Raw genomic sequence first — 27,880 nt, 5'->3', positions numbered from 1 at the left:
AAAAAAAAAAAAAAAAAAACTGTCTTTGTGTTAAGTTATTGAGAGAATGTGATGTGCCCTTGATGCAATGCGTGGATACTGAAAAAAAAAAAAAAAAAAAAAAAAAAAAACTGTCTTTGTGTTAAGTTATTGAGAGTAAAATATAAGGTTAGATCCAACTAGTTGAACCACCAAACAGCAGGTAGATCATCCCCCACTTGGAGAAGCATTGAAGGTACAAAACATCTTATGGCTCAAAGTGCTTGCTTTCAAGTTGGTAATGGGAATTCTATTAGAACCTGGTTGGATTCGTGGATTCCTAATATATCTTCTTTCATCCCTTGCCCAAAGGAAGGCTCTAATCCAGACAATGCACTGATTGTATCTCAACTCATTAATCCAAGTCATAGGGGGTGGGACTGCCATAAGCTCAAAAACTTATTTAATGAACAAACTGTTAAAGCTATTCAAAGAATTCCTATTTCCTTTCACTCACAAGCAGACAAGTGGATATGGATTGCCACTTCTAATGGGCAAATATTAGTGAAATCAGCTTATTGGCTTGGCCAGAGAAAGAACCCACCTACTAGTCAAGATGTGTCTAGGGGAGAAATTTGGAAAACCAAGATTCATGAGAGAATAAAAATGCATTTATGGAGGATTGCAGCAAATTGTCTCCCTACTAAATCCTTTTTGGCTAGATATATAAATATTGGAGACACGTCTTGCTCATTTTATGGCATGGAAGAAGAGACTTGTCTCCATTTATTTGTTATGTGCCCATTGACTAAAGCTATTTGGTTCAACAGCCATTAGGGGTTCAGATTTGATGGTTTGGGTCTCTCTTCCTCCTCCCAATGCATTCAAACCTTATTCTCCCCTCCGGATACATTTAGGTTGAATTCAATTAGTAAGGCAGAGTTTTTATTATATGGTGCAATGATATGTGATGTGGTTTGGAAGTTAAGAAACCAAGTTCAACTTGAGGGAGTATCTCCAAATTTGGATGGGATTTTGTTAAAGATATCCAGATCTGTTGCAGAGTTTAGGAAGGTTCTTGATATCCCAATGGGGTCAACAAGCAATAGGATCTAATCAGCTTGGTCTAAACCAAATAGGGACACTATTAAGATCAATGTAGATGCTGCTTGCAACATTGTGAGTTCATCCATTGCAGCTGTAGCTAGAGATTGGAGAGGGGAAGTGGTGTTTTCTTGTTCTAAAAGAGTGAACACCACATTCCCTCTCCAAGTAGAGGCTGAAGCTATAATCTGGGCCCTCAACTTGGCAGCAAACTTGGATGTTGACTCCATTTTCATCGAGAGTGACTCAAAGTCCTGCATTAATGCGCTATGTTGTCCTAACTGGGATGTTCCTTGGAGAATAAAAACCATCTGCTCTGATGTTTTAGCCTTAAAATTGAATTTCACTAATTGTAGATTATGTTGGGTGGCTAGAGAAGCAAACGTGGCTGCTCATGTTTTAGCCAAGTGGTCTTTGTCAAACAACTACTTTGGCTCTTTTGATGTGGGGTTGGGGCCTCCTTGCTTTGTTTCTATTATTAGAGCCGAGGCTCTTTCTTTGCCTGTGTAGTTTTGTTGCTTGCTTAATAAAATTGTTGGTTCATCAAAAAAAGGAAGCCATCTAAAATCCTAATTCGCACTAATCACAAAATTAATAAACTTCGAATTCACGATGGGTCCCTTGAATCCACAAGGTGATAAATTTGAAATCCACTAGATAGAGAAAAACTTTGAATTTTATTAATAATAATTTGATTTGCCTTTGAAGGCTACAAAACATATAAATACTAAAAAGGTAAAACCCTAGGACAACTGAGAAGCCATCCAAAACCCTAATTCGCACTAATCATGAGATTAGGTGGCAACATACCAAAAATTTACCAAAAATAGCAACATTGAGTTAAATGCAAAATCATAAACCAATGATGTGATGTGCCCTTGATGTAATGCACATGACAGTAATATGACATTAAGGTGTTTGGTTCACTTAATTTTTTCTAACATTAAGGTAATGCAAGATTACAAAATGTACCACATCACCTTGTTAAATGGGAGTAATCTTACATCACTTGTGGCTAAGGATATAATAATTTATGAATGGACAAAATTGCCCATACTCTATTCTATATATACTATAAAACTGAAACCTTTGACTAATATTTGACTCTTTTTAGAGCTTCCACATTTTTACACATCATCATTATTTATAAAAAAAAAAAAAAAAAAGCTAAAACCCACAACACTCTTGAAAAAACCCGATTCCTCTCTCCAGCCCTCTCACCCATACCTTTCTTCTCCATCTAAAATCAAATCCAATTAAAAGCTTCAAGGCCAATAGGACATCTTTCACTTGCTTGTGAAAACTGACTTATTCTGATTTCCTTCACTTCGATCTTCTCTTTCTCTTCTGGGTATATCTCTACCTCTCCAAGTAACTCTTCCCCTTGATACAACACCGCTTTATACATTTCTTTTTTCTTTTTCTTTTCTTTTTGGGGGCCCAAATCCGAAAATATAAAAAAGAAATTATATATATGTATATAATCAAAATCTCACTCTTTCAAATGGGTTGCTGAGATTGTTATTGCTGTTGTTCATCAATTTCTTTGTAAAACCCATGATGGTGATTTCGTCTCTGAGTCAGAGGGAATGCTTTAGATTTGATCCGATTCGCTAGGAATTTTATATAAAACAAAAACCAATATAGTACAATACAATAATCTTTGGCTTTGCTAAGAGGGAGAAGGGAGGGGGCCAATGGCCTTGAAGCTTTTTATTGGATTTGATTTTAGATGGAGAAGAAAGGTATGGGTGAGAGGGCTGGAAAGAGGAAGAGAACAAGTGAGAAAGAAAGAAAAAGAGAGAAGAGAGAGACATGTGAAACAGATAAGACAAGAGAGACAGTAAGAGAGAAAGAGAAATGATATTTTAATTGATGACGTGGCAACTTCCTATTGGCTGGAGTAAACGTGTAAGTTGTAACTTAGAATAAATATATATAATTTTTATTAGTGTTAATTCATTGAATAATATAATAAATATGTCTTTATTTATGCAGGTTGAGATTGCTAGATACTCATTATTGTTAGATGAAACTACAATGGTACTTTTTATATATCAGGTTCTATTGCTCTACACTTGAAAATTATTTTGTATTCTAGTTATTATAAATATATTATAGATAGTGTTTAATTTATTTGTAAATATAGTTCGATTAAAAATTTCTACTAGAAAATATACATCTGGATATGAAAAACTTAAAAAAAAATTAAAAAAAGAAAAGAAAAATGAATTGAGTCTAAAAAAGATCAATAAATAAATTTATTAGACAAAAATCCAAAATTGACCCTCTAACTTTCAACTTTTGTCATTTCAGTCCTTTAACTTTCAATTTTGTCATTTTGGTCCTCTAAATTTCAATTTTTGTCAATTTAGTATTTCGTTATACTTCAATTGAGTGCTGCCATTAAGTGAGTCAAAACAATGTCGTTTAGGATCTTTTTTTATTATAAATTTTGTAATTAAAACAAAATAAAAAAATTGTTATTAAAAAAAAAACAATTAAGGGCAACGACGTCGTTCCTATTCCCCTGAAATCAAAACAAAAAAACCCAATGAAGTAATATGCCCTGACTGAGAAAATTGGGGGGAAAAGAGAAAAGTTAGGGATTAGCAGAGGAGACAAGATTCCGAGATTGAGGCTGAGATTGAGACCGAGTTTGAGAGAGAGACCAAGATAAAGAGAGATATCGAGACCGAGATAGAGAGATATTGAGACCAAGAGAAAAGGTGATGGATTTCACGGTGGGCTAGGGTCTACTCCGTCAGCTCCAACTCCGACCAAGAACAGTTTTGGGTAAATGATGAAAACCCATAATTTTTTATGTGTCTTGACCCCATTGATCCTAAAATAGACATTTATGTAAAACATGCAACCCTTATTTAAAAACAATTGTTTGTCAGGGTTGTCAGTGTTATTGATACTACAAATTTGGTTGGTTGTGGCGTTAGTGTGGAGGATGTGGACGTTGATGGTGATGGTGATGATAATGATGTTGATGTGGAGGATGGAGATGAGGCTCTTGCTAATGATGAACGTGAGGAGGGTCGTAATTTGGTTGATGGAGGGAATGATGCTAGAGATAATAATGGGAATGGTGCCGTGGGAGATGCGGATTATGAATGGTATGACTCTGACTATGATGACCCAGCCAATGAAAAGTTATATGAAATTCTATGGATGGGGTTGATGGCAACACTATTCAACCCATCATAATCCATAACGATCAGCCCTCACAAGAACCCACAATTGCCAACCATCCATTGTCTCACCCACCTAATTTTGCAAACCAATCATTATCCCACCTAGATCTAGTTTCAACTTTTTTCAATGGGCCGTTGGATGAAATTCCAAGTGAGTCCGACAATGCATCTAGTTCCAACATTGCATTATATAGGAAGAACTCACATTACACCATCACATTTCCATACACATTTCTTCATAACAAGATTATAAAATAATGGCAAATACATTCTTTTGTCATACCTAATTTGCATATCTGCACTAAGTATGAAGTTTAAAATAAAAATTTATATAAAAAATAAATAAATAGAACCTAAACGGCATCATTTTGACTCACTTAACAATGCCACTTAACTAAAGTCTAACAAAATGCTAAATTGACAAAAATTGAAACTTAGATGAATGAAATGATAAAATTGAGAGTTAAATGATAGAAATGACAAAAGTTGAAAGTTAGAGTGTCAAATTTGGATTTTTGCCAATTTATTATTAGCCCTAAACAAAATACAACACAAAATTTAAATGAAAATATCACAAATGAGCAAGAAATTCACCAAAAGGAGTTAGAAGATAATTAAACGATACAATTTAATAAAATCATATCTAAGATCAATAATGCCCCAATAAAGATTAAGTGGATTAGTTATATAATCGATTGAAAAGAAGATGTTAGAAGAACTTGAATACAAAAAATTAATTAGTTAAGTTGCATCTCAAAAGGCAAGAAAAATAGATTTTAAATGAAATATATTATAATTTAAAAATATTAAATAAATATTAATTTAATTAATACATAAATATTTTTTTTAAAATGACACATTTTAGTTGTCGCCTTAGGCCCTAAAATATCTAGAGCCGGCCCTAGCCCATATATATCGACCATTTAGCATGTTTTTTATTACATCATTCAAACTCCGTACAATACATACAATCCCAAAATTATACAAAAAATTAAAGTGAAAAATTTTCAGCTACCAAATAGATCAAACATTTGATTTACTCGTTAAAAAAAAAATAGTGTAAACATTAAGGAAAATAAGTGTGACTAGGTTTTAAGACACTTACCTAGTACTTTTGAATTCCCCAAGGGTTTTTGCTCTCAGAAACACTTAAACCAAGTTGTGTTTTTCTTTTTAGTTCAAACTTTCAGTTAGCCATGCTGTTCTATTTGGCAATGATGTTGCTGCTTAAAACGGTACTGTGTTGTTGTGCACCTTCTTAGTTCTAATATTTTTCTTTAATCTCCCCCACCCCCCCCCTCCCCAAATTATAAGAGTCACACATGGTCCCATTAAACACGCTGTTTAGTTGGAGCAAAGACATGTCCTACTAACCAAGAACTCAGTTATCTCAATTGATAAAGTCTCTAATGGTTGAATAAGAGAACTGGGGTTCAATTCCTGCCTTCACCAAAAATCGATTGATATTTTGGTCTAATAATAAATAGCTATCATTAGGAGTGGACACCATAGGTTAAAATTTCAGTAGTGTTTTTATTAGTTTTCATCTAAGTCCATTACAGATATTATTTTTTTTATCTATTAATAATAACTTATTACCTCACCTTGATCAATTGTAAGAAAAAAGTTCATGTCTTTGGACTTAATAAGTATCATAAATGTGAACTATTTTTATCTCCCTTTTATATTAATAAATTTATTAAAATTATGAGTTAATTACAATCATTTTTGAGGGGTAACTCTGCTAGATGAGCACCTGAAAGGTTCTGTCTTTCACGAGATTCTCTAGACAACCCCTCTCCACAATTTTTTGTCTCCACCAACTCGATTCGTCATCTTAAAAAAGCTTCATGGACCAGGTGACCTTAATGGTCCAAACGAACTAAGATCGTATGAACTCATAAGCAGCCATGGGATATAAAGTTCTCATAAATAAGCTTCATAATTGCTACCATTATTAGGTATGGAGTCAAGGAGATTATTATTGTAATCATCCATTATAAAAAGTCGGGAACGGCTCACCTCCAGTTTGGAAGTCTCCCATTTTCTCCCGTTTTAAAACCGATGAACAACATGTGGCAAGGACACAATCTAAGTGTTACAAAGAGAGCACATCAAATACAACTTTTGTCTTTCCTAGGAAGTCTAACCCTTTTTCTCTCTCTCCCCAACAAGCCACACTCTTCTTCTTTGCCTCTCTTCTTCTTCTCCATCACCACTGCCATATGAGCATCAAAGGCACCGAAATTAAAGCCTGCTAGAGAAAACAGGGCAAAACAAGCCCTATACTTTTGGATCCTCATAATGTAGCTCGTTTAGCACTTGGACTTCAACCATTGGTGTGGGATGCAAAACTTGCACGCTATGCATAATGGTAAACTAACCAAAGGTGATCCAATTGTGCTTTGAAGCACTCTAAACTCTAAAGGGTCTTATGGTGAGAACATTTTATGGGGTAGTGGAGATGGTTGGTGTAAAGATATTAAGAGCAAGGTTAGTGCAGTGAAGTAGAGTGAAATAAGAAGAAAGTGATGCAACAGTGAAGTGCAATGCATAAAACGACATAAGAAGCTGTGTGACTTGTAGTTTAGGGCTTTATTTGTTATTTATGTTCACACGTGAATGATACAAGTGCTATAACTGCTATAACTACCTTGCGGATAATTTCTAAGTTAGTTTCTTCCTTCAATTAGTATATATATAGGACCTTTTGTACAGTTTTCATTCCATTGAGTAATAACAGAAATCTTCTAGAAGTTTTTTTTCTCTCTCTCTCTCTATCTCTCTAAGCTTTCGTAGCATTCTTTTCTTCTTCTTCTTGTTCTCTGTTTTCCATTCTTACATGGTATTAGAGCTTGAACCTCTTTTAATGGCGTCCAATTCTCGACAAGCTTCATCTTCAACCCCACAACGTGAGCTTTCACCAATGGAGGATCCTCGTAGCCCATTCTTTTTACACCATGGTGAATCACCTAGTGCGATTTTGGTTTCACAACCATTGATAGAGGATAATTATCCTACCTGGGCTAGAGCTATGAAGATGACTCTAGATGCTAAAAGCAAACTCAGTTTTGTTGATGGATCAATCTTTTCTTCAATGGCAATTATTCCTATGGAGAAGCAAGCATGGTCTAGTCTAAGTGCAATTCAATGATTTCTTCTTGGATCTTGAATTTTGTTTCGCCTCATATCGCTGCTAGTGTGATCTATAGGGACACAGCTCTTAAGGTTTGGAATGCACTCAAAAATCATTTTTCTCAAGCTAATGGACCACGAATTTCACAGCTACAGAAGCAAATTTCTACTATGATGCAAGGTGATTCATCAGTCACTACCAACTTCACAGGGCTTCAAGCTTCGTAGGATCAATTACTAAATTTTAGACCTTTGCCTTGTTGTTCTTGTGGCAAATATACTTGTGGTGTGAATGATAAGATCACCACTCTTCAGCATCAAGATTCACTGATGCAATTCCTCAATGGACTGAATGATGCTTATTCTCAAGTGCAAACCCAGATTCTCATGATGGAACCTACTCCTTCAATAGATAAGGCTTTCTTCTTGGTGATTCAAGAAGAGAGGCAAAGATCCTTGGGATTCAATCTAGGCTCATCAGTTGAGACAACTGCTCTTGTTATTAAAAATCAAAACTTTAATCAAGGCTCTGGTTTTGCAAGCAACAATAGCAAGAACTTCAAAGGAAATGCTGGGAATGGAAGGCCTATGTGCAGTCATTATGGTAAACTTGGCCACATTAAGGAGAAGTGCTACAAGCTGGTTGGTTTTCCACCAGGTTATAAGCAGAAGGAAAAGGCTCCAATGGCAAATTAGATCAGTCTTGAAGGAGAACAATCTCAATCTAAATAAACACAACAATGCAGTGGCAATTTTCCTTTTACTTTTGAGCAATGCCAATAGTTGATTTCTATGCTCAACACACATGTTTTCTCATTTGGTTCTTATGAAGGTATTAATTCAGCTAACTCTGCAATCAATCCAGTTGCTGCCTTAGGTAATTCTTATAATTTGTTTCAAGATTGTATGTCTTTGAGCATGCAACATTTTGTGTTTGCTGTTAATCCTATGAACAAGACTACTTTCAATGGTGAAACTTGGGTTCTTGATACTGGGGCCACAGATCACATCATTCACTCTATTACTTTATTTACCAAAATCACTAGTTCTATAACTACCTTTGTTCAATTGCCTAATGGTAAGAAAGTAACTGTCACTCACATAGGAACAATTCAAGTAACATCTACCTTAGTTCTTGAAAATGTTCTTTGTGTTCTCTCTTTCTCATTCAACCTAATCTTTGTTAGCAAATTAACAAAATCCCTATCTTGTTGTCTTGTTTTTTTTTTCAAATTTTTTCTTCATACAAGACCTGTCATGTTGGAGAATGATTGGAGTTGGTGAATTGCACAACAATCTTTACTTGCTGCAAGCTTCAACAGATTGCAAATCTATATTAAGAGCTTCTTCTATTTTGCAGTCAATTTTTAGTTCACTTGTGAATTCTGTTTACAATGTTCCTGTTGTTTCTAAGTCATATCTTTGGCATCTTAGACTTGGGCATGTTTCTGATAATAAGCTCAGTACTTTGCCTAATAATTTTCCTGATGTAATTCAGTTTCATAGCAATAAAGATTGTGTTCTTTGTCCTATTGCTAAGCAAAAAAAGATTCCCTTTCCATCTTTTAATCATAACTCTAATGATGATTTTGATATTGTCTATTGTGATGTTTGGGGTCCTTTTGTTAAATCTACTCAAGAATGTTACAAATACCTTCGTACTCTTGTTGATGATGCCACTAAATCAACTTGGGTTTCTCTAATGAAACATAAATCAGATACTAGACCTTTGCTAATTTCTTTTTACAATATGACATGTACTCAATTTCACACTAAAATAAAAGTGCTTAGGACTGATAATGCTCCTGAATTTTTCTTGAAAGATTTTTTCTCTACAAATGGAATTATCCATCAGCATTCTTGTGTAACCACTCCACAACAAAATTCAGTTGTGGAGAGGAAGCACCAACATATCTTGAGCATGGCTAGGGCTTCAAAATTTTAGTCTAATGTACCTCTTTATCTTTGGGGTGAGTGTGTGTTAATTGTTCTACATATCATTAACAGATTGCCTTCCCCTATATTAAATAATAAGTCACTTTTTGAGAAACTATATGGCAAAATCCCTTCTTATGAACATCTCAAGGTTTTTGGGTGTCTTTGTTTTGCTTCAAGCTTAGTTCACCATAGGTCTAAGTTTGATCCTAGGTCTGTTCCTTGTGTTTTTCTTGGCTACTCCTTTGGTGTTAAAGGTAACAAACTTCTTAACTTGTTTACTAAGAGAATTTTTATCTCAAGGGATGTGATTTTCCATAAAACTATATTTCCTTTTGTCTCAGATCCCTGTTCATCTTTCTCTTATTCCAATATTCCTTTGCCTCATCTGTTTCCATAAGTGGCTTCACCCCATGATCCCTTGGTTTCTTTTCCAACTTCTGAATCTATCACTGATCCTATTCCTGCACAAGATCATGTCATTCCATCTGCAGATGAGCCTATTTCCACTATTCAAATTCCTGATTCTGTTCCTCCCCATTCCTCTTCCCTTCCAGTCCTAAAATCTCAATTACCTAGTGAGGTTGTTTCTATGCCTAGTGAGGCTGTTCCTACTGCAGATGCAAATGTTGTTCCAAATACAGAAGTTGTTCCTCTTAATCCATCTCTAAGGAGATCACAGAGGATTTCTAAGCCTCTTGCCTATCTGCAATCTTACAAATGCAGCTCAGTTCATTGTGATCAATCTACTCACTTCACTCCATCTATCAAGTCAAGTTCCTCATCTACCATTTTAGGTATCAAATACCCTTTATCCACTTATCTGAATTCTTCTAAGTTGTCACCATCTTATGCCAATTTTTGTTCCCTCATTACCAACATTCCTGAAGCCAAGTCCTATTATGAGGCTGTCAAAAATCCTAAGTGGCAAGAAGCAATGGATGCAGAAATGACTGCTTTGGAATCAAACAATACCTGGACTCTAACTCCTTTACCTCCTTATAAGAAGGCAATGGGTTGTAAGTGGGTCTATAGGGTGAAATATAGTCAAAACCTTGCTTGTTGTTTTCGTTGTTAGAGGCTGGCATTTGTCTCAGTTTGATGTCAATAATGCTTTCCTCCATAGTGATTTATATGAGAATGTATATATGCAGCTTCTACAGGGCTTTCACTGCAAGGGGGGACTAGTTTGTAAGCTCAACAAGTCATTATATGGGCTTAAGCAAGCTTCTAGTCAATGATACTTAAAGTTTTCATCCACAATTCTGCAGTATGGTTTCAAGTAGTCCAAATCAAACTACTCTTTGTTTACCAAGAAATCTCAAAATTCATTTTTGGCCTTATTAGTCTATGTTGATGACATTCTCATTACTAGCAATGATGTCAAGGCAGCGGAAGAGTTCAAAGTGTTCTTAGACCAAAAGTTCAAGCTTAAAGACCTTGGAAGTTTAAAATATTTTCTTGGTCTTGAAGTAGCTAGATCAGAAAAAGGGATAACTTTGTGTCAAAAAAGTATGCCCTTGAGATACTTAAGGATGCAGGGATGACAGCTTGTAAGCCTTGCAAAGTTTTAATGGACCAAAATCTAAAGCTAAGTAAATATCATGGACAGCTGCTACCTGATCCTGGAGTCTATAGAAGATTGGTTGGTAGGTTACTGTATCTTATTATTACAAGACCAAATTTGGCATATTCAGTACATAAGCTTAGCCAATTTATGTCTAAGCCTAGAAAACCCCACTTGGATGTAGCTTACAAGGTCTTGCAATATATCAAGGGCTGTCCTGGTCAATGGATTTTATTGTCCTCAAGATCAGATTTCCATTTAAAGGGTTATACTGATGCAAACTGGATAGCATGTGTGGACACTAGAAGGTCAACAATTGGCTATTGTGTTTTCCTAGGTGATTCTATGATTTCATGGAAGTCTAAAAAGCAATCTATAGTCTCCAGATCTTCTGCAGAGGCAAAGTATAGGGCTATGGCTGTGACAGTATGTGAGATAACTTGGCTGCTAGCATTGTTGAAGGATCTTGAGGTCTATCATCCACAACCAGCCTTACTTTTCTATGATAATTAGGTTGCAATATACATAGGGGAGAATCTTGTGTTTCATGAAAGAACTAAATATATTAAATTGATTGTCACTTGGTTAGAGACAAAGTACAAGATAGAGTGATTAGGTTATTTTACACTCCTGCTCATACTCAATTAACAAACTTACATACAAAATCACTTAATGCTCAACAATTAGCTTTTTTACTTGTCAAAATGAGCATAATCAATATTCATGGATCTGGTGCTAACCTTGAGGGGGGATGTAAAGATATTAAGAGCAAGGTTAGTGCAGTGAAGCAGAGTAAAGTAAGAAGAAAGTGATGCAATAGTGAAGTGCAATGCATAAAACGACATAAGGAGCTGTGTGACTTCTAGTTTAGGGCTTTATTTGTTATTTATGTTCACATGTGGATGATACACGTGCTATAACTGCTGTAACTACCTTGTGCATAATTTGGAAGTTAGTTTCTTCCTTCAGTTAGAATATATATATAGGATCTTTTATATAGTTTTATATAGTTTTCTCAGGCTGTCACAGTGTCAGGCTAAAAATAATACAACTTGGGTTTCAGAGCATCAATGATACAAAAGATCTTTTTAATACAAATATACCCACTGGCAACGTTACGACAAAACTGGTCATAACATTAACATCTAATTGAAAAACAATTCAAAAGATTTTATAAAATCAAAAATTTCCATAACCTGAAAGGAAATGAGAAATACAGTTTGATTAGAGTGAAGATTTTTTTTTTTTTTTTTTTTTTTACGCATAGTATAGCTTACTTTGCTTCCCATAAATCTGCTAAGATATTTTGCTCTTTTTAATTTCCTAACCAATTGCCCTGTTTTGCCCCTTCTTCTCCAGCAAGCTTTAATTTCAATGTTTCTGATGCTCATGTGGCAATGGTGGTGGAGAGGAAGAGAGAGGCTTGTTGGGGAGAGATAAAGAGGGGTCAGACTTCTTAGGAGTTAGGAGATTAGGAGAGACTAAAATTGTATTTGGCGTGCTCTCTCTTTGTAACCCTTGGATGGTGTCTTTGCCATGTGTCACTCATCGGTTTTAAAACTTGAGAAAATGGGAGACTTCCAAATTGGAGGTGAACCGTTTCCTAAAAAGTCAACCCATCTCCATACAAGGGGTATAAGAGCATGGAAAATTATTGTATACTCTGGGAGTATTATAAATGTATACTCTCCTCTTTCACATAAATTGTAGATCCCATCATGAATTTAATTAGTAAGACCCGCAATTATATAAGAGGGAGGAGTATACATTTATGGTATTCCGGGAGTATTTTATAATTACCCATGGGAGCATATTATTAATTGATACGTAAATTCTAAATTGAGTCTCGAAAGTTATGAGTCTTCTATTTTTAGTTCTTGTGTAGTTCTTGTGTAGGTCAGGTGATTCACTTAAATTCTAGACATCATCAATATTTTATAGACTAAGGGATATTTGTAATATAAACCATTTAAAAAATTCATAATCAATATCATAGTTCGATCATTTGTGATGTCCATCAAACATCTAAATTTAACAATCTAGTGAGCAGTTATCCACCCCAAACAATAAAAGTAATTATATTATAATTTACAATGGGTGCCATCAATTTAGACTCTAATTTGAACGACATGTGAATATTGCAAATTATTTTTGAGTTAAGGTGTTAATTGTAGGAGGTTAAACTTATCTTGTCTACATAATATCATATGATGTAGACGAGATAAGTTCATATAAATCTTTATTGTGAATATTTTCGGTGATAATGTTTTTTAGAAAATTAGTCATTTTTCAAAAAATATTTTCTATAAAACTATCTCATTTTTCTATGTTTGGTAACAACCTTAAATGAGTTAAAAAAACAATCTCCTAATTTCCCTTATTTAGCTTGTTGTGTGATAGAGTCGTTTTCCCAAAATATTTAGTGGAAAACAATTTCTAAAAATAAGCCATATTTTTTTATGTTGACTAAAGATAATTTTCTTTTAACTCGTTTTTTCTTATACTACCAAATACTGGAAAATATGGAAAACTATTTTTACACAAAGTTTTCCATCAAAACAAACAAAGCATTATATAATTTCATAATTCTTGGATAGTGTATTACAAGTTATATGTTGATATTTGTTTTAGTAACAACTTATATGATTACTACCGCATACTCTCAGTGCAATGGTCACTCTACAAGTATAAGTGCTTACGAGGTGTAAGAAGCAAGAGCCGGGATTCAAGTCTCTAAGAGAGAGCCTCACACACATATACACTTAGATTAGGTTAGAGTAAAATTTTTATCTTGTATTAAAATAAATAAATAAATAAATAAAAAAACAACAACAACTACAACTTATATGATTTGCTATTACTTTTAATTTAAAATTATTTAAAAGGTTCGTGATTTTAAAAAGTTGGGATTTAATTTGAATTTATTCTAAATTATAATTAAATCATGTATTTTACCAATCTTTAGTAAATTGTAATAATTTGATGGTGACTTGTTGTAAAAAAATAATTTATTATTTAGTATTAACAACTTCTTAATGGCAATCGGCAACCATTAAAAAGTAAACCAATAGGTTTGAATAAAATAAAAAAAAATATATATATATATATATTTTGTGTGTTTCAATTAACTCAACTAATAAAGTTTTTTCATAGTTAAATAAGACATCTAGAATTAATTTTTTGTCTGCACAAAAAACTAATTGATGCTTTGAAAATAATAAAAAACAAAAATCATAGAAGCGGATCTAATAAGTCGAAACTTTGTAAAATAATTAAGTTTTCACTGCCAAATTATTAGGTAGTACGTGAGCACATTGGCCACAGGTCCTGATGGGTTTGATTTCAAATGAAGCTGCCCACACATGGGTCACCAATGTGGCGATGGGCTAGCAAGTTTTTTTTATAAGGAATTCACGAGAGTGTATAACTAAAGAATGGATAAAATCCAATAATTTTGATTTGATCTTCCACCAAACCCAAAAACCCAACTAAAGTTAGATCAGCCCAAGAGCAAAAGTTTTGATGGATTAGTCCTTACCCGAACCCGTCCTCTCTAACCACACTGCTCCCATAGAAGTTGCTGCCACTCTGCTAAGCCACACCACCAAGGCACCATGTACCCTTTTTTCTGTCTTTCTTTTTATCCAATGACAGCTTATATAAGTTGTTTTGGTTTCCTATGACTCTTCTGTCTCATTTGAACCAAAGTAACTGATTTTGTGTTTGATCTGAATAATGGGGATTTCTGAGATCTCTTGCTCTTGGGTTTTCATTCCTGGACTGTGCTAGATTAGATTTGAACAACTAGTTTTGGGAAGAGAGAGTGAGAGAGAAAAGAAGAAAGGAACAGGGTTTTGTAGCTAAGGTGTGATAGTTAATATAATAGCTAAATGACTATTTACATAATCAACTTGAAATATCATTCAGCTGTAATTTTAAAAGAGTTTCAACTTTTCCCTTTATGCTAATATGATTTAGGTTCATGGAATAGGTCACTCTAAAAGACAACAAGGGGTGAGTATAAACTGCTTACCCCATTTGGGGTGAATGCCCCTCGATCACCCCGCAACTAGTTCTAGCGGGTGGGGTTAGTTGCTCGTAGGTTTTATGGGCTAGAAGTGAGTCTAAAGGGCTCTTTTTTTAAAAAGGTTCCAAAATCCTTTAGGGAAGATGAGCTGATTTTGGATTACGCCCATGACGCTGGAAGGGTAATATGTTCACAAAAGTAGTGAGCTATTAGGTATATGAATATGGATTTATGTGTATTGATTGCTCTAGAGTTGTTGCCTTCACAAACTATCTGTCTCATGGGGTTCAGGTCCTGTTAGCTGAACTGAAGCTGGTCATGAACTTGTAAATGCAAGTCAACTCATGTTTTCTTATTTTAGTTCTGGCATTCGTGCTGCTATTGGATTTAATCAAAATCCAAATGTGACTATAAAATGTGTTGGCAATTAAATTTTTTTTGAGATGCCAATCGTGTATGAATTTAATTTGGATTTGTATAAGCTACTGTTATAGGAAAAATAAAATTACTGGCTCTTGTGTGGACTGCATCTTCAAAATATATATATATATTTTTTTTTAATTTTTGATGACCATCAGATTACTTTGTTGTGAATCCAATATTATTTGACAATAGTTGTGTTGCTTGAGCAATGTAGTGAATTCTGTATGCTTTTAATAACTACAAATTGTGTCATTCTAGTCTCTTGATCTTTTGAGCATGATGTGGCATAATTTTGGTTAAAATTTGATTCTCTTCTTTCATAGGGTTTAGTGGCAATAGCTTGGGTTTGGGATTTAATATAATCTGACTAGGATATTATATGTTTGAGAAGTGATTAGCAAGGGTTTCTGTCCAAATTTAAAGGACAAAAGTTTAGAGACATTTTGTTGGTTACATTATTACAAATTGCAAGTTATCCAGAGGTTGATAATGTTTTTAAGCATATTGTTAGATTCAAAAAATGAAGTTCATGTAGTTGAAATTCATGGAGGCTTCTCTGAATGTGTCAAAATTTGTTTGAAACCATGTTAGTTGTGCAATAAAAATATGCAATTTCATGTTTAGGCCCAAACAATTAGGCATTGAGTTATTTAACTGATTTTCTCAGTGTTGTATTTTGCAGTCTTCATTGATTTTGCCCACCATGTTTTGTTTTGCTTGTTTTCATTCTTTTTTTTTTTTTTTTTTGGTCCAAAGAATCTAGGGTTTTTGCTGTAATTCTGAAAGGCACACAATAATATTAGGCTCCTTGAATTGAATGTTTTACCATAGGAATATTATCTGGTACATGAGTCACATTTCTATACGGAAAAGCAATGCCATAGTAAATGTGTCAAGTTTTATATGGTGGTTTTTAGTTTGTAGATTAGCACGGATTTTTTTTTTATTTTTTTATTTTTATTTTTTTTTGCTTTAGTATAAACTGAAACCACATTTTCTTTCATAAAAAGCCACCCAAGTCTTGAATCCATGACCTCACTCTCCACCCTCTTCTTGTGGGAGAAGAAATTTTCATTTGAGCTAGTGCTCATTGGCAAAAAACTACAAACTGGATTAAGGGAAAAAATTGTCTTGCCAATCAGCTATAGCTAAATGGCACTTCCTCTTCCCATGATAATGGGATAGAGTGAGGTCATGGCCTCGTGAGCGCTTGTGTGTGTAACTCACCAAAATGACCATACAATTTGTGACCTCTGCTTTGAGGGGAGATTCAAACTAGTGACCTCTGTTTTATGAGGTGTGGTTCCCAGTCAATTGTGTGCATTAGAGTATAATGACCATACCATTTGTCTTCCAAAGGCTGTCCAGCAAGTTACTCTCCCAAGTTAAATCAATTCATCCTCCTCGCCTCCTTAAAGTAACCAATTTGCAACCTGAATCTCATAGGCAAGGAAAGGAAAGGGGAAAGAGAATCATGAAATGAGATGATAGTTACACAATTTGGCAAAGGAGGCGAGGAAAGGAAAGGGGAAAGAGAATCATGAAATGAGATGATAGGTACACAATTTGGCAAAGGCTAGGGTGATCACAAGTTGATTGGGTTCAGTATGATGGCCAGCCTGTCACTCAACCATGTCGATTAGTGAAGAAAGAAACTCATTGCCAACCAACGTAAATCTACTTGCCAACCGTCTGACCAGATTGGGTGATTCCATCAATTTGGGTGGAGATTGACGGCAAGGCCAGCAATCCAAGCCAATCTCTGCGAGATCTAGTGAAGATGGAGTCAATCTTTGTCAGATCTAATGGATATAAAGAAGAGAGGCTGACAACTAGCAAGGGGTGATGCTGGTGAGGTTGAGTTTAGGAGAGATGACAACAGGCAAGGTGGGCATTGTATTTTAGTCACTTTGACAGTTGAATTCAATATAATGTCATGTAGTTTAACACCATTGATATCATCCTGATATAATGACTTAATACTTGTCCATAAAAAGAACTCCATTATAATTGTGTTAAAAACTAAAAAAAATTGAGAAATTTTGGATGTAAATATGAGTTCTGTAGGAGTAAAATATGGGTCTAGAGTCTGATTAATGGAGATTCTTGAAACAAGGCTTTGCTAAAAACCTGTAAGCTGTTTCTTGGGTTAGTAGTTGGAAGTGCAAGCAACTTGCTTTTCATGCTAGGGTGCAATCTCCAATCTAACACTTTCAAGATTCTCTAGTATTCTTTAGTGGGTTTATCCTGCAATCATCAGAATGGTGCATGCTCTTTTTCAACGAGTTTTAGCTCATATGGCACCTCCTCTTCCTATAAAAACAAGGGTGAAGGGTGCATGTGTAACTTACTAAAAACAGTGCATTCTTTTTGTTCCTTAAATGGAATGCATCTGGTATACTGTACCTTTAAATGCCAACAAGTTTCGCATTGTTTGTAACGTGTTCTCATTATTCTTATTTTTGTCTTGAATATTGGAACTCTTTCAAGTGTTTTTTTTTTCCCAAGTTGTTGAGTCTACTGTCTTGTTGGGCATGTGCAGTTTTAGTATAGGATAATGGGTCGGAAAGCTGGTTCACTTTATATCAACCCAAAGAAATTTGGCTCTCTCCACAAACCTTGCATGAAGGAAATGATTACATTTCTCAACTGCTTGGCTGTTAACAACAACAGTAATGATAAGTGTGTCCGGCATAAGGAACTTTTCAGTGCCTGTATGGACTCTCAGGTGGTACAACTTTTCTGATTTATTGCAGCATATTCTTCTTCTATCTTTTTTGTCCTATTTTTGTAATTTTTTTGAAAATATTGATTATTTTCTTCTTGTCCAACGACTCCAATGCATTATCTATCTCTTAACTTTTGACTGCCTTTGTTACAGGCAACCAATAAAAGAAAGTCTTGGGGAAGCATTAATTACCACCTGCAGAGGCTTAGTAGAGGAAGAAAGTAGTTGGGTTTATAGAGAAAGAATGTTTTATTAATGTCTCATTTTTCAAGTTCAGTAGCAGAGCCTTAGCATGAAAACTATTTTGGTTGTTGGACCAGAAAAAGTTTTGAAATCATTTCCCAATTTGAATTGAATGCATCCAATGAAAACATCTATTGTGGTATATATTAATCCTTGAGGCAGTAAAGAGTTTTACAGCAACTCTACGTTCGGTAGAGTGAAATTAGACAAGATAGACATCAGAGTTATTTCTTTACCAAGCTACTCAAAGCTTTGACATGTTGCTCATTAATAAGTGATAACCTGTTTTATCTGCTCACATTTGTCCATGCGTCAGATACCCCTGCCAAGTATACTTTGTTTTTCCTCTTTTTGTATTTCAGCTGCCCCTACCAATTCTTAGCTTCTCAGCTTTCTTTTTAAAAGAATGAAGGGGAGCCCTTTTTATCAAAGTATTGGATGATAAATTGATCAGCCTTAAAAGGTTAGCTCAATGGGGAAGGGGATATCTAAAAGTTATAAAATTTTCAACCGTTGTGTCACCTATCAATGTCACTAACTTTAGCCTTTCTATTTTATCTCCCCCTTGGTTTGTTGAGTTTGGCTAGGGATTTTAGAACATATATATTTTTTAATTCATGTAAATTGACACATAAGTTCCATGTTAGCAAATATTTTTGAGTTAAATGTTTTCCATTTGTCATGTGATCCATTTCCATTTATCAGTTAATAGCAAAGACCTTTTTGAAACAATATAATAGTAAATGGGGCTAATTAAAATTTTTAAAATATAAGGTCCATTTTGAAATATAAGACAAATATTGAGGACTAAATGTATAATTTAACCTTCAAAATTTTAACATAATTTATTTTTAAGTAAAATACTACTCCTATTACCAAATATTTTTTAAGAATAAAATATTACTCTGTTTAAAAGTAGACGATAAAAAGTTTAAGAAATTTAATAGAAGTTTCATTATCTGTTTAAGGTACTTAAGCTCCTGAAATGACTCCCTTAAAAGTTATTATGATTTTTGAGTAGAGTTGTGGTGTGTTTTTGTATTAGAATCACTTTCCCTCTCTCTTGTATGTGTGTTTGTTTCTAAAAAAAAATTAAATAAATAAATAAATAAAGCTCCTGAAATGACAGTCTCTCCAAATATTTTTATAAATGACAATTCCTCTTGAGGTGTCTATAAATTATATTATATATAAGTGCATGTCCTCTTATATTGTTACCTTCTTAATAACGCTAGCTGTAATGGGGTTGGGATATAAATTCTCAAAAATATGCTTCATAATTGCCACCATTATTGGGGTTGGACTCAAGGAGGCTGTTACCATAATCATCCACTATAAAAGTTAACCCAATGCCTTCCAAGAGATATAGGAGGGGTCCAAATCTTCTATTCTACTTTTTCTACTTTACTTAATATTCTACTAATAAATATTTGTCACGTGTTCACTTAGTTAATTAAATATTATCATTATTGACTTATTAATAATACAGTTATTAATTAATAATAGTATTTAATTAATTAGATAAATATGTGACAAATATTTATTTATAAAATATAAAATGGAGTAGAAAAAGTGAAACAGAAAATTTAGGCTCGTATGGGAGCACATTGTTCCTTGATTCATAAATTCTAGTTTTAGCCTTTAAGAGCTATGACTTGATTACTTTACGGGTCTTTACTGGCGCCACACTAACGTCATTCTGATTAAAAATCTTTTATTTCTTGAAGTATTTTATTTCTTGGTTCTTGTGCAAGTCAGGTGACTCACTAAAGATTCCATACTTCATCAACCTTTTGTAATATATAAAATTCAAAAATACACAATTAAAGTATTCACATCCCAAAATTCTATCACATCTTATTTTACTATTTAAATAGTTACTTTATCAATTATACAATGTCATTTTATAATACTTTCAGTATTCTAACTTTTATTTTATAATACATCACATTAAAATAATATTTTTAATAAAATAATATATCCCAAAACCTAAATAAAAACAAAAACTCAAAACCTAAAAACCCAATGAGAGAGAGAGAGAGAGAAAAATTGATAAAGTAAGTGAATAAAATATTAGTTTTTTTTTTTAATAAAATTGAGCTACAATGCAATTATACTTTTAGAATTGCACTGTAACACTATTGCAATTTTTTTTTGCAATTGTTGGTTTTTACAAGTCCAGATATGTGGGGGGTTTTCGACTTTTATGCTAAATTTTTCCTACATATGACATATGTCATTCCCAATGTGAATGCTCTTAATATCCTAATTCGATCAATTTTAACGTCCATCAATCATCTAAATTTAACAATCAAGTTAGCAACCATCCAGCCCAACCAATAAAAGTATTTATATTAGAATTTACAATGAGCATTGCAAATTTAGATTCTAATTTGACCAACATCTGAATATTGCAAATTGTTTTTTGAGCTAAGGTGTTAATGGTAAGATGTTAAACTTATATTGTCTACATTCCTTTAAGATCAAAATGAACAAAATCCAGATCAAAATGAACATGCGCCCGAGCTCACGCAAGCGAGGCCGAAGCTCTGCAAGTCGAACAAAAGGCACGTGCCTCCACGGCGCTCAAAACCTTCTCGATCTACCGCTGGACCCCGGAAAACTCGACGAAGCTGGAGCTCCAAGACTACCAGATCGACCTCAAGGACTGCGGCCCCATGGTCCTCGACGCCCTAATCAAGATCAAGAACGAGGTGGACCCCACGCTCACGTTCCGGCGATCGCGCCATGAGGGGATCTGCGGGTCCTGCGCCATGAACATCGACGGCTGCAACGGGCTCGTGTGCCTCACGAAGATCGAGTTCGAATCGTCGGCCTCGATGATCACGCCGCTGCCGCACATGTTCGTGATCAAGGACTTGGTGGTGGATATGACGAACTTCTACAACCAGTACAAGAGCATCGAGCCGTGGCTGAAGAGGAAGAACCCGCCGGAGACGAAAGGGAAGAGGTTTTGCAGAGAAGAAGATAGGGTGTTTTTTCTTCTTTGTTCTTTGGTTTTTTTTTTTTTTTTTTTTTTTAAATTTCTGGGTTTATGTAATTGGGTTAAGTTTGTGTTCTTTGTTGTTCTTGTTCAAGACACACTTTAGATCTCAATTCATAAAATTTTTAATTTTTTTTCTGTTTTTAATTTTTTTTTATTTAGTTAAATTAATAAAATTNTAAACTTATATTGTCTACATTCCTTTAGTCTTTTCAATGGTACTTGAATCTTAAGTTGTGGTCATGTCTCCCCAGGGGCGGAGCTAAGTAATGCATTGGGGGGTCATGGCCCCTCCAAAAATTTTTAAATCCTCTCCTATTGTAGGGAGAACTAGTTCTCAGTCCCTTTGATTTAATAGCTGGTCCCCGCAAGGTAAAAAACTTGGCCCCCCCCTCTTATATGTCAGCCATAAGAACTCCCTTCCCTCATCTCAAATCCCCACTTTTCAGTCATAAAGATTCATTCATTTTGTTTTTTCCATTCTCCATTAAACGCACAACCATTGGCAGATCCTTTTTTATTTATTTAATTATTTTCTACTAAGAGGCTAAGACCATATCCCATGTCCTGATGTTCATGTCCATGTCCATGTCCTTTACAACAGTTTTACCCCTCATTTTTACCACTTTTTAGTCATTCAATTTTCCTAATAGAATAAAGTCATAAAATTGAGGTGTAGTACATTATATTTCCCAATTAAATTATGTATTGAATTTAATTGTCCTTAAATGATAATATTGTTTGTATTTTATTTGTCATGATAAACATGTGTTTGAATTTAATTGAAAAATCTAAAATATTACACTTTAGATATTATACTTAAGTTTCGCAATTTCACAAAACTATTACAATATCCCCTTGCACTTTATAGTCACCCAAAAGACTCTACTCAATACTCATTGCCATTACCGAGTGCTCTTGCTTCAATTTCTCTTCATTAATTATTCCTTACGATGCTCAATTGGTCGATTAGCTTGTTAGTATTTTGAGTGCTAATTTGAATTACACTAATAAAAAAAATTCTAGTTGTAATCTTATGATATATATATATTATATGATACATATATAATTAAGACTTACTTTGGATTTAATGTTTGTATTTCTAAACTAATGCGCCAAGACACGTATGAATGTTATATTTTGAATTTTTCTGGAATTACAAATCAATATGATTTTTTTATCTTGGCCCCCCAAGTAAAAATTTCTGGCTACGCCCGTGTCTCCCCCCCCCCCCCCCCAGTTTAGTGACCAATTCCATGTTTTCTCCGAATTTCATTAGTTCCAGGCTCAAGTGCTTGCTAATCCATCTTCATTCCAAAGACGAATATTTCCATTTTTTTTAATTTATATGCTGACGTGGCATTTTTTAATGTCAAAAAATATTTTTTTATTATTAATTAGGCCACGTGGACATTAAAAAAATATTATTTATTATTGCCGTTTGTCACGTCAGCAATATCCGTTTCTGATGTAACGGCAAGGACCAAAACGGAACCGTTTTTCAGGATAGGGACTAAAAGCGGTAAAAATAAAATTTAGGGACTAAAATAGAAATCGCCTAAAAATGTAGGGACTAAAATGTGCTTTTCGCCAATCTTTTATTTCTTGAAGTATTTTATTTCTTGGTTCTTGTGCAAGTCAGGTGACTCACTAAAGATTCCATACTTCATCAACCTTTTGTAATATATAAAATTCAAAAATACACATCTTATTTTACTATTTAAATAGTTACTTTATCAATTATACAATGTCATTTTATAATACTTTCAGTATTCTAACTTTTATTTTATAATACAACACATTAAAATAATATTTTTATACAATAAAATAATATATCCCAAAACCTAAATAAAAACAAAAACTCAAAACCTAAAAACCCAATGAGAGAGAGAGAAAAAAAAATTGATAAAGTAAGTGAATAAAATATTAGTTTTTTTTTTTTAATAAAATTGAGCTACAATGCAATTTTACTTTTAGAATTGCACTGTAGCACTATTGCAATTTTTTTTTGCAATTGTTGGTTTTTACAAGTCCAGATATGTGAGGGGTTTTCGACTTTTATGCTAAATTTTTCCTACATATGACATATGTCATTCCCAATGTGAATGCTCTTAATATCCTAATTCGATCAATTTTAACGTCCATCAATCATCTAAATTTAACAATCAAGTTAGCAACCATCCAGCCCAACCAATAAAAGTATTTATATTAGAATTTACAATGAGCATTGTAAATTTAGATTCTAATTTGACCAACATCTGAATATTACAAATTGTTTTTTGAGCTAAGGTGTTAATGGTAAGATGTTAAACTTATATTGTCTACGTTCCTTTAGTCTTTTCAATGGTACTTGAATCTTAAGTTGTGGTCATGTCTCCCCAGGGGCGAAGCTAAGTAATGCATTGGGGGGTCATGGCCCCTCCAAAAATTTTTAAATCCTCTCCTATTGTAGGGAGAACTAGTTCTCAGTCCCTTTGATTTAATAGCTGGTCCCCGCAAGGTAAAAAACTTGGCCCCCCCTCTTATATGTCAGCCATAAGAACTCCTTCCTCTCTCAAATCCCCACTTTTCAGTCATAAAGATTCATTCATTTTGTTTTTTCCATTCTCCATTAAACGCACACCCATTGGCAGATCCTTTTTTTTTTTATTTAATTATTTTCTACTAAGAGGCTAAGACCATATCCCATGTCCTGATGTTCATGTCCATGTCCATGTCCTTTACAACAGTTTTACCCTTTATTTTTACCACTTTTTAGTCATTCAATTTTCCTAATAGAATAAAGTCATAAAATTGAGGTGTAGTACATTATATTTACCAATTAAATTATGTATTGAATTTAATTGTCCCTAAATGATAATATTGTTTGTATTTTATTTGTCATGATAAACATGTGTTTGAATTTAATTGAAAAATCTAAAATATTACACTTTAGATATTATACTTAAGTTTTGCAATTTCACAAAACTATTACAATATCCCCTTGCACTTTATAGTCACCCAAAAGACTCTACTCAATACTCATTGCCATTACCGAGTGCTCTTGCTTCAATTTCTCTTCATTAATTATTCCTTACGATGCTCAATTGGTCGATTAGCTTGTTAGTATTTTGAGTGCTAATTTGAATTACACTAATAAAAAAAATTCTAGTTGTAATCTTATGATATATATATATTATATGATACATATATAATTAAGACTTACTTTGGANTGACCAATTCATGTTTTCCCGAATTTCATTAGTTCCAGGCTCAAGTGCCTGCTATCCATCTTCATTCCAAAGGCGAAATTTCCATTGAGTGACCGTAACTGCTATGGTTTACAGTCAATAGTTCTTAACCAACCTTTTTCGCCGAGCTTTATAAAGAGCTTTAAGAGAGAATAGTAAGTAAGGGGGACCTTTGCTTCATTATAAATTTGACCCGGGCCTTCTTTTTTCTCTTACGGAGCCTTCAGAAAGTAACCGGTGGCTGGTAGCTCTACTAAGCAAAGAACCGTTAGTTGCCTTTTCTTTGCAAATAACATGTGTAGGTAGCCTAGGAGTAGAGAAGCAAGCTACATTCGCCTATAGAATCATATGGCGTAGACAAGATAAGTACAAACAATATTATTTTAATTGTGAATGTTTTTGTAATAACAACTAAATATATGACTATTATATAATTTCAAAATTCTTAGATGGTTTATTAGAGGTTATATATTGATATTTGTTTTAGCAACAACTTATCTGATTTGCTATTATTTTTAATTAACAGTGGCTCGTTAAGGGTACAAATTAAAATCTTTTAAAAAGTTCATGGTTTTATGTACAATGTTTAAAAAATTAGTATTTCTTTTGAATTCATTCTAAATTACAATGAAATCATATATTTTTCCAAAGACTTTAGTAAATTGTAATTGTGAGGTTCGATTTTGTAGCCCAAAAGATATGGGTTTCCCCAGGCCCCAACGAACCCAGAACAATGAATTTGTAGAGAGTGGGTTGAAGGTTTAGGCGCTCACCGACCTCTATGAAGCATCAACTACTTTCCTTTTATTGAAAAATACTAAAACCAGTTTACAACTGGGGGATGCTCTTCGGCCCATAGCCGAGGAGGTTTTTTCTTCCCCTCCCCCTCCCTCTTTACACTTTGCTCCCCTTTCTTATATATCTCTCTCTTCCTCCTCCTGTTGATCATCTATTGGCCTCCCTTCTGACCGTCTGTCCCATTAGAGGTCATATTCGTGGTCAGGTGGCTCACCCTGATCGATGTTGCTCTGTCAAGGGGTTACATCCCCATTAATGCGGCCAGAAGGGTTAGTTGAGCGTATTCAATGCCGAGGTGACAGTTTGCCCAAGGCTTGCCCCTTCTCCGTACTTCTGTTGCCAACGCGTGGCACTGGGCTCTCTTCTCCTCGGATATTCCAGGAGTCCTTTGGTAGGGTTGTCCTCGTGTTTTTCCGAGGTCTCGGACGCCCGAGGACAGGGTCATCCTCGGACCCATCATGCATCCTCGGCGTGGGCCATTTGGGCCTGGCTTGGAGTGAGCCAACGCTACCCGATTTTCTGGCCCCACAGTAATAATTTGACAGAAAGAAAGTGTAGTCACTTGGTGCAAAACAATACTTTTATTTATAGAATTTGTAAGATGCTCATGAGATGAAGTGATTGGTAATGATCTTTGAAAATTTCAAAGGGTACCAGTTATTTAAGAGCGTGTGTATTTCATTTATTTCATCATAACATTTACCTTGGTTTTGAAAAAAAAAAAAAAAAGGTTTTTTCCCCCAAATTTTTGTTTTGAAATGCTGATTTCCCCATTTCACCGTGGAAGAATATAACTTTGATGAAAGTAGGAGGTATCAGCCCAGAATAATGTACTTTTGACTAGAATATTTCATTAATCGGTTCAATTGGTTTTTATTTTTTATTTTTTATCTAATAATATTATTATTTATTTTATGTTTTTTCTCATTGCTCCATCTATTTTGGTTTCCCAAATTTGAGAATCAAGCCACTCTAGTACATAAAGGGAAGCTGAGTCGCACTAATACATGATTTTTCAACTCATTGTGGCCGATTTGATTGGTTACAAACTGTAGGGAGGTGGGCCTGGATTGAGATGTTGGGCAAATTCCTGCCACACTAAGCTCGAGTTGTTTCTGGGCGAGGAGTCGGGACCGGCCCAATTGGAGCACACCTTGGCCCGGCTTGTGCGCAATCTTCACCGCGTCTGCCAAAGTCTATTTAAGAGCTCACAGCAGGCAGAGTCATTATCAACAGGTTATGGCAAGCAGACATAATATAGAAAACGTAAAGAAAATACATTTACTATTTCTTCCGCAGTAAACAAGACAAATAGCTTAAAAGACCTGACTTTCAAAGAATAATACTTAAACAGAGAATTAGAGCGGGATTAGTATTATAAAAAAAAAAAAAAAGAGCTTGCCACACTAAGTATAGCCGCGGGACTCTAACCAAGGCAGGGGAAACCACTCCCTCAACGCAAGTAACTTCAATTAATGAAATTAATTACTTTGAGAGACCAGCCCCAAATGGTATGTGCCCAAATATAAGTTATATTTCCTTTTGAGGACAAGGCTATTGAGGGAGAGAGGGGGTTAACCCGTTTAGGTGCATGCCTGCCATAAACACTCTGTTTTCTTTCTTCAAATTCTTTTCTCTCTGTTTTCTTTCTTAAAAAGTCTTTTCTCTATGTTTCCTTTCTTAAAATTCTTTTCTCTCTGTTTTTTGATAACTTTCCTCCGCCTCCCTTTTTCACACAGCCACGGGTCCCTTATATAGGGTTTGTCGTGGCCGATTTTACTATTCTAGCCCTTTGGCCGACCACTTACCGAGTCAATGGTCCTGACCACTACCATTGACCTGTGGCTTTCAGACAACGAAGGTTCCTTCTTTACTTCGTCCATCATGTCTCCTCTCTCTCTCGGTTTCTCATGGCATGCACCCAGTGGTTCTTACCCACCCTTACCTCTTTCGGATGGCATGTCATCCCAGCAGGACTGTTCCCACCGAAAGAGTCTGGGCAAGAAACACAAAACGAGTTCCCGCTCCTCTCCCCACCGACAGACCGTGCCCTCACCCATGACGTCACCCTTTCCCATAGTGGCTGGGTATAGGCTGGTGATGCCTGGGTCATTCATATGCGTTACCTTATTGATGTTTCATTCGTTTGTCGAGGTCTGAGAATGGGTGCGCATATCCTGCCGTGCACTTTTTGGCATCTTCTGGTGTGGGTTGTATTTCCAGCAGGCCAACGTTCATGTGTTGTCCCTTTCTTTGGAAGGTTGAGCTTTGTAGGACCATTTGGGCCTCCCTTTAGTTTAGGTGTTTCGCTTTGTGGCTTTGCGTCTCTTGCCATGCCAAATTGTTATTCTTGCTGCTCATTTCAATCCTGCAGAACCCCCTTTGGGCCTGCCGTGTGCTTTCCCTCTCCGTAACCCAGTATACTTACTGGGTTCCTTCTCTCATTTCTTGCGGGCTCCATTGTCCCTTTTTTTCTTGTGGGCATCCCTGGCCCAATTTAGTTTTGTTTCACACATGGATTTTTG

General features: G+C 34.8%; 2 protein-coding genes across 4 annotated transcripts; both read left to right on the top strand.

Moving 5' to 3' along the window:
• Window positions 1-2,267: 2,267 nt before the first annotated feature.
• LOC112007127 (uncharacterized) lies at window positions 2,268-18,621 on the top strand. Of its 3 annotated transcripts, none has more exons than XM_065765575.1 (4): window positions 2,268-2,973; window positions 3,061-3,105; window positions 17,895-18,080; window positions 18,234-18,621. In XM_065765575.1, exons 3-4 carry the CDS (start codon window positions 17,910-17,912, stop codon window positions 18,303-18,305), a joined length of 243 nt encoding a protein of 80 aa, XP_065621647.1. In that variant the 5' UTR covers window positions 2,268-2,973; window positions 3,061-3,105; window positions 17,895-17,909; the 3' UTR covers window positions 18,306-18,621. The 3 variants fall into 3 exon arrangements, with proteins under 3 accessions (XP_065621647.1, XP_023895195.1, XP_023895196.1); XM_024039427.2 differs by lacking the exons at window positions 2,268-2,973; window positions 3,061-3,105 and adding exons at window positions 14,132-14,518; window positions 16,799-17,239; XM_024039428.2 differs by lacking the exons at window positions 2,268-2,973; window positions 3,061-3,105 and adding an exon at window positions 14,135-14,518.
• A 942-nt stretch (window positions 18,622-19,563) lies between these two features.
• LOC136064160 (succinate dehydrogenase [ubiquinone] iron-sulfur subunit 2, mitochondrial-like) lies at window positions 19,564-26,611 on the top strand. The gene is made up of 3 exons (XM_065765564.1): window positions 19,564-19,663; window positions 20,850-21,316; window positions 26,411-26,611. The coding sequence occupies exons 1-3, from the start codon at window positions 19,564-19,566 to the stop codon at window positions 26,609-26,611; spliced, it is 768 nt and encodes a 255-aa protein (XP_065621636.1).
• The last annotated feature ends 1,269 nt before the right edge of the window (window positions 26,612-27,880 follow it).

The sequence above is a fragment of the Quercus suber genome, unplaced genomic scaffold, assembly GCF_002906115.3.
Source record: "Quercus suber isolate HL8 unplaced genomic scaffold, Cork oak 2.0 scaffold_640, whole genome shotgun sequence".
Lineage (NCBI taxonomy): Eukaryota > Viridiplantae > Streptophyta > Magnoliopsida > Fagales > Fagaceae > Quercus > Quercus suber.
Note: the sequence above shows the minus strand (reverse complement) of the source record. Positions and strands in the feature narration are given on the sequence as shown.

What these genes read in the sequence shown, in the direction of transcription:
- LOC112007127 (XM_065765575.1), top strand. Translation starts at nt 17,910, where the DNA reads ATGGGTCGGAAAGCTGGTTCACTTTATATCAACCCAAAGAAATTTGGC. An exon ending in GTGCCTGTATGGACTCTCAG is followed by an intron (nt 18,081 to 18,233) that starts GTGGTACAACTT and finishes CCTTTGTTACAG; the next exon opens with GCAACCAATAAAAGAAAGTC.
- LOC136064160 (XM_065765564.1), top strand. Translation starts at nt 19,564, where the DNA reads ATGGGGTTGGGATATAAATTCTCAAAAATATGCTTCATAATTGCCACC. An exon ending in CATAATCATCCACTATAAAA is followed by an intron (nt 19,664 to 20,849) that starts GTTAACCCAATG and finishes CATGCGCCCGAG; the next exon opens with CTCACGCAAGCGAGGCCGAA. An exon ending in TTTGCAGAGAAGAAGATAGG is followed by an intron (nt 21,317 to 26,410) that starts GTGTTTTTTCTT and finishes TACAAACTGTAG; the next exon opens with GGAGGTGGGCCTGGATTGAG.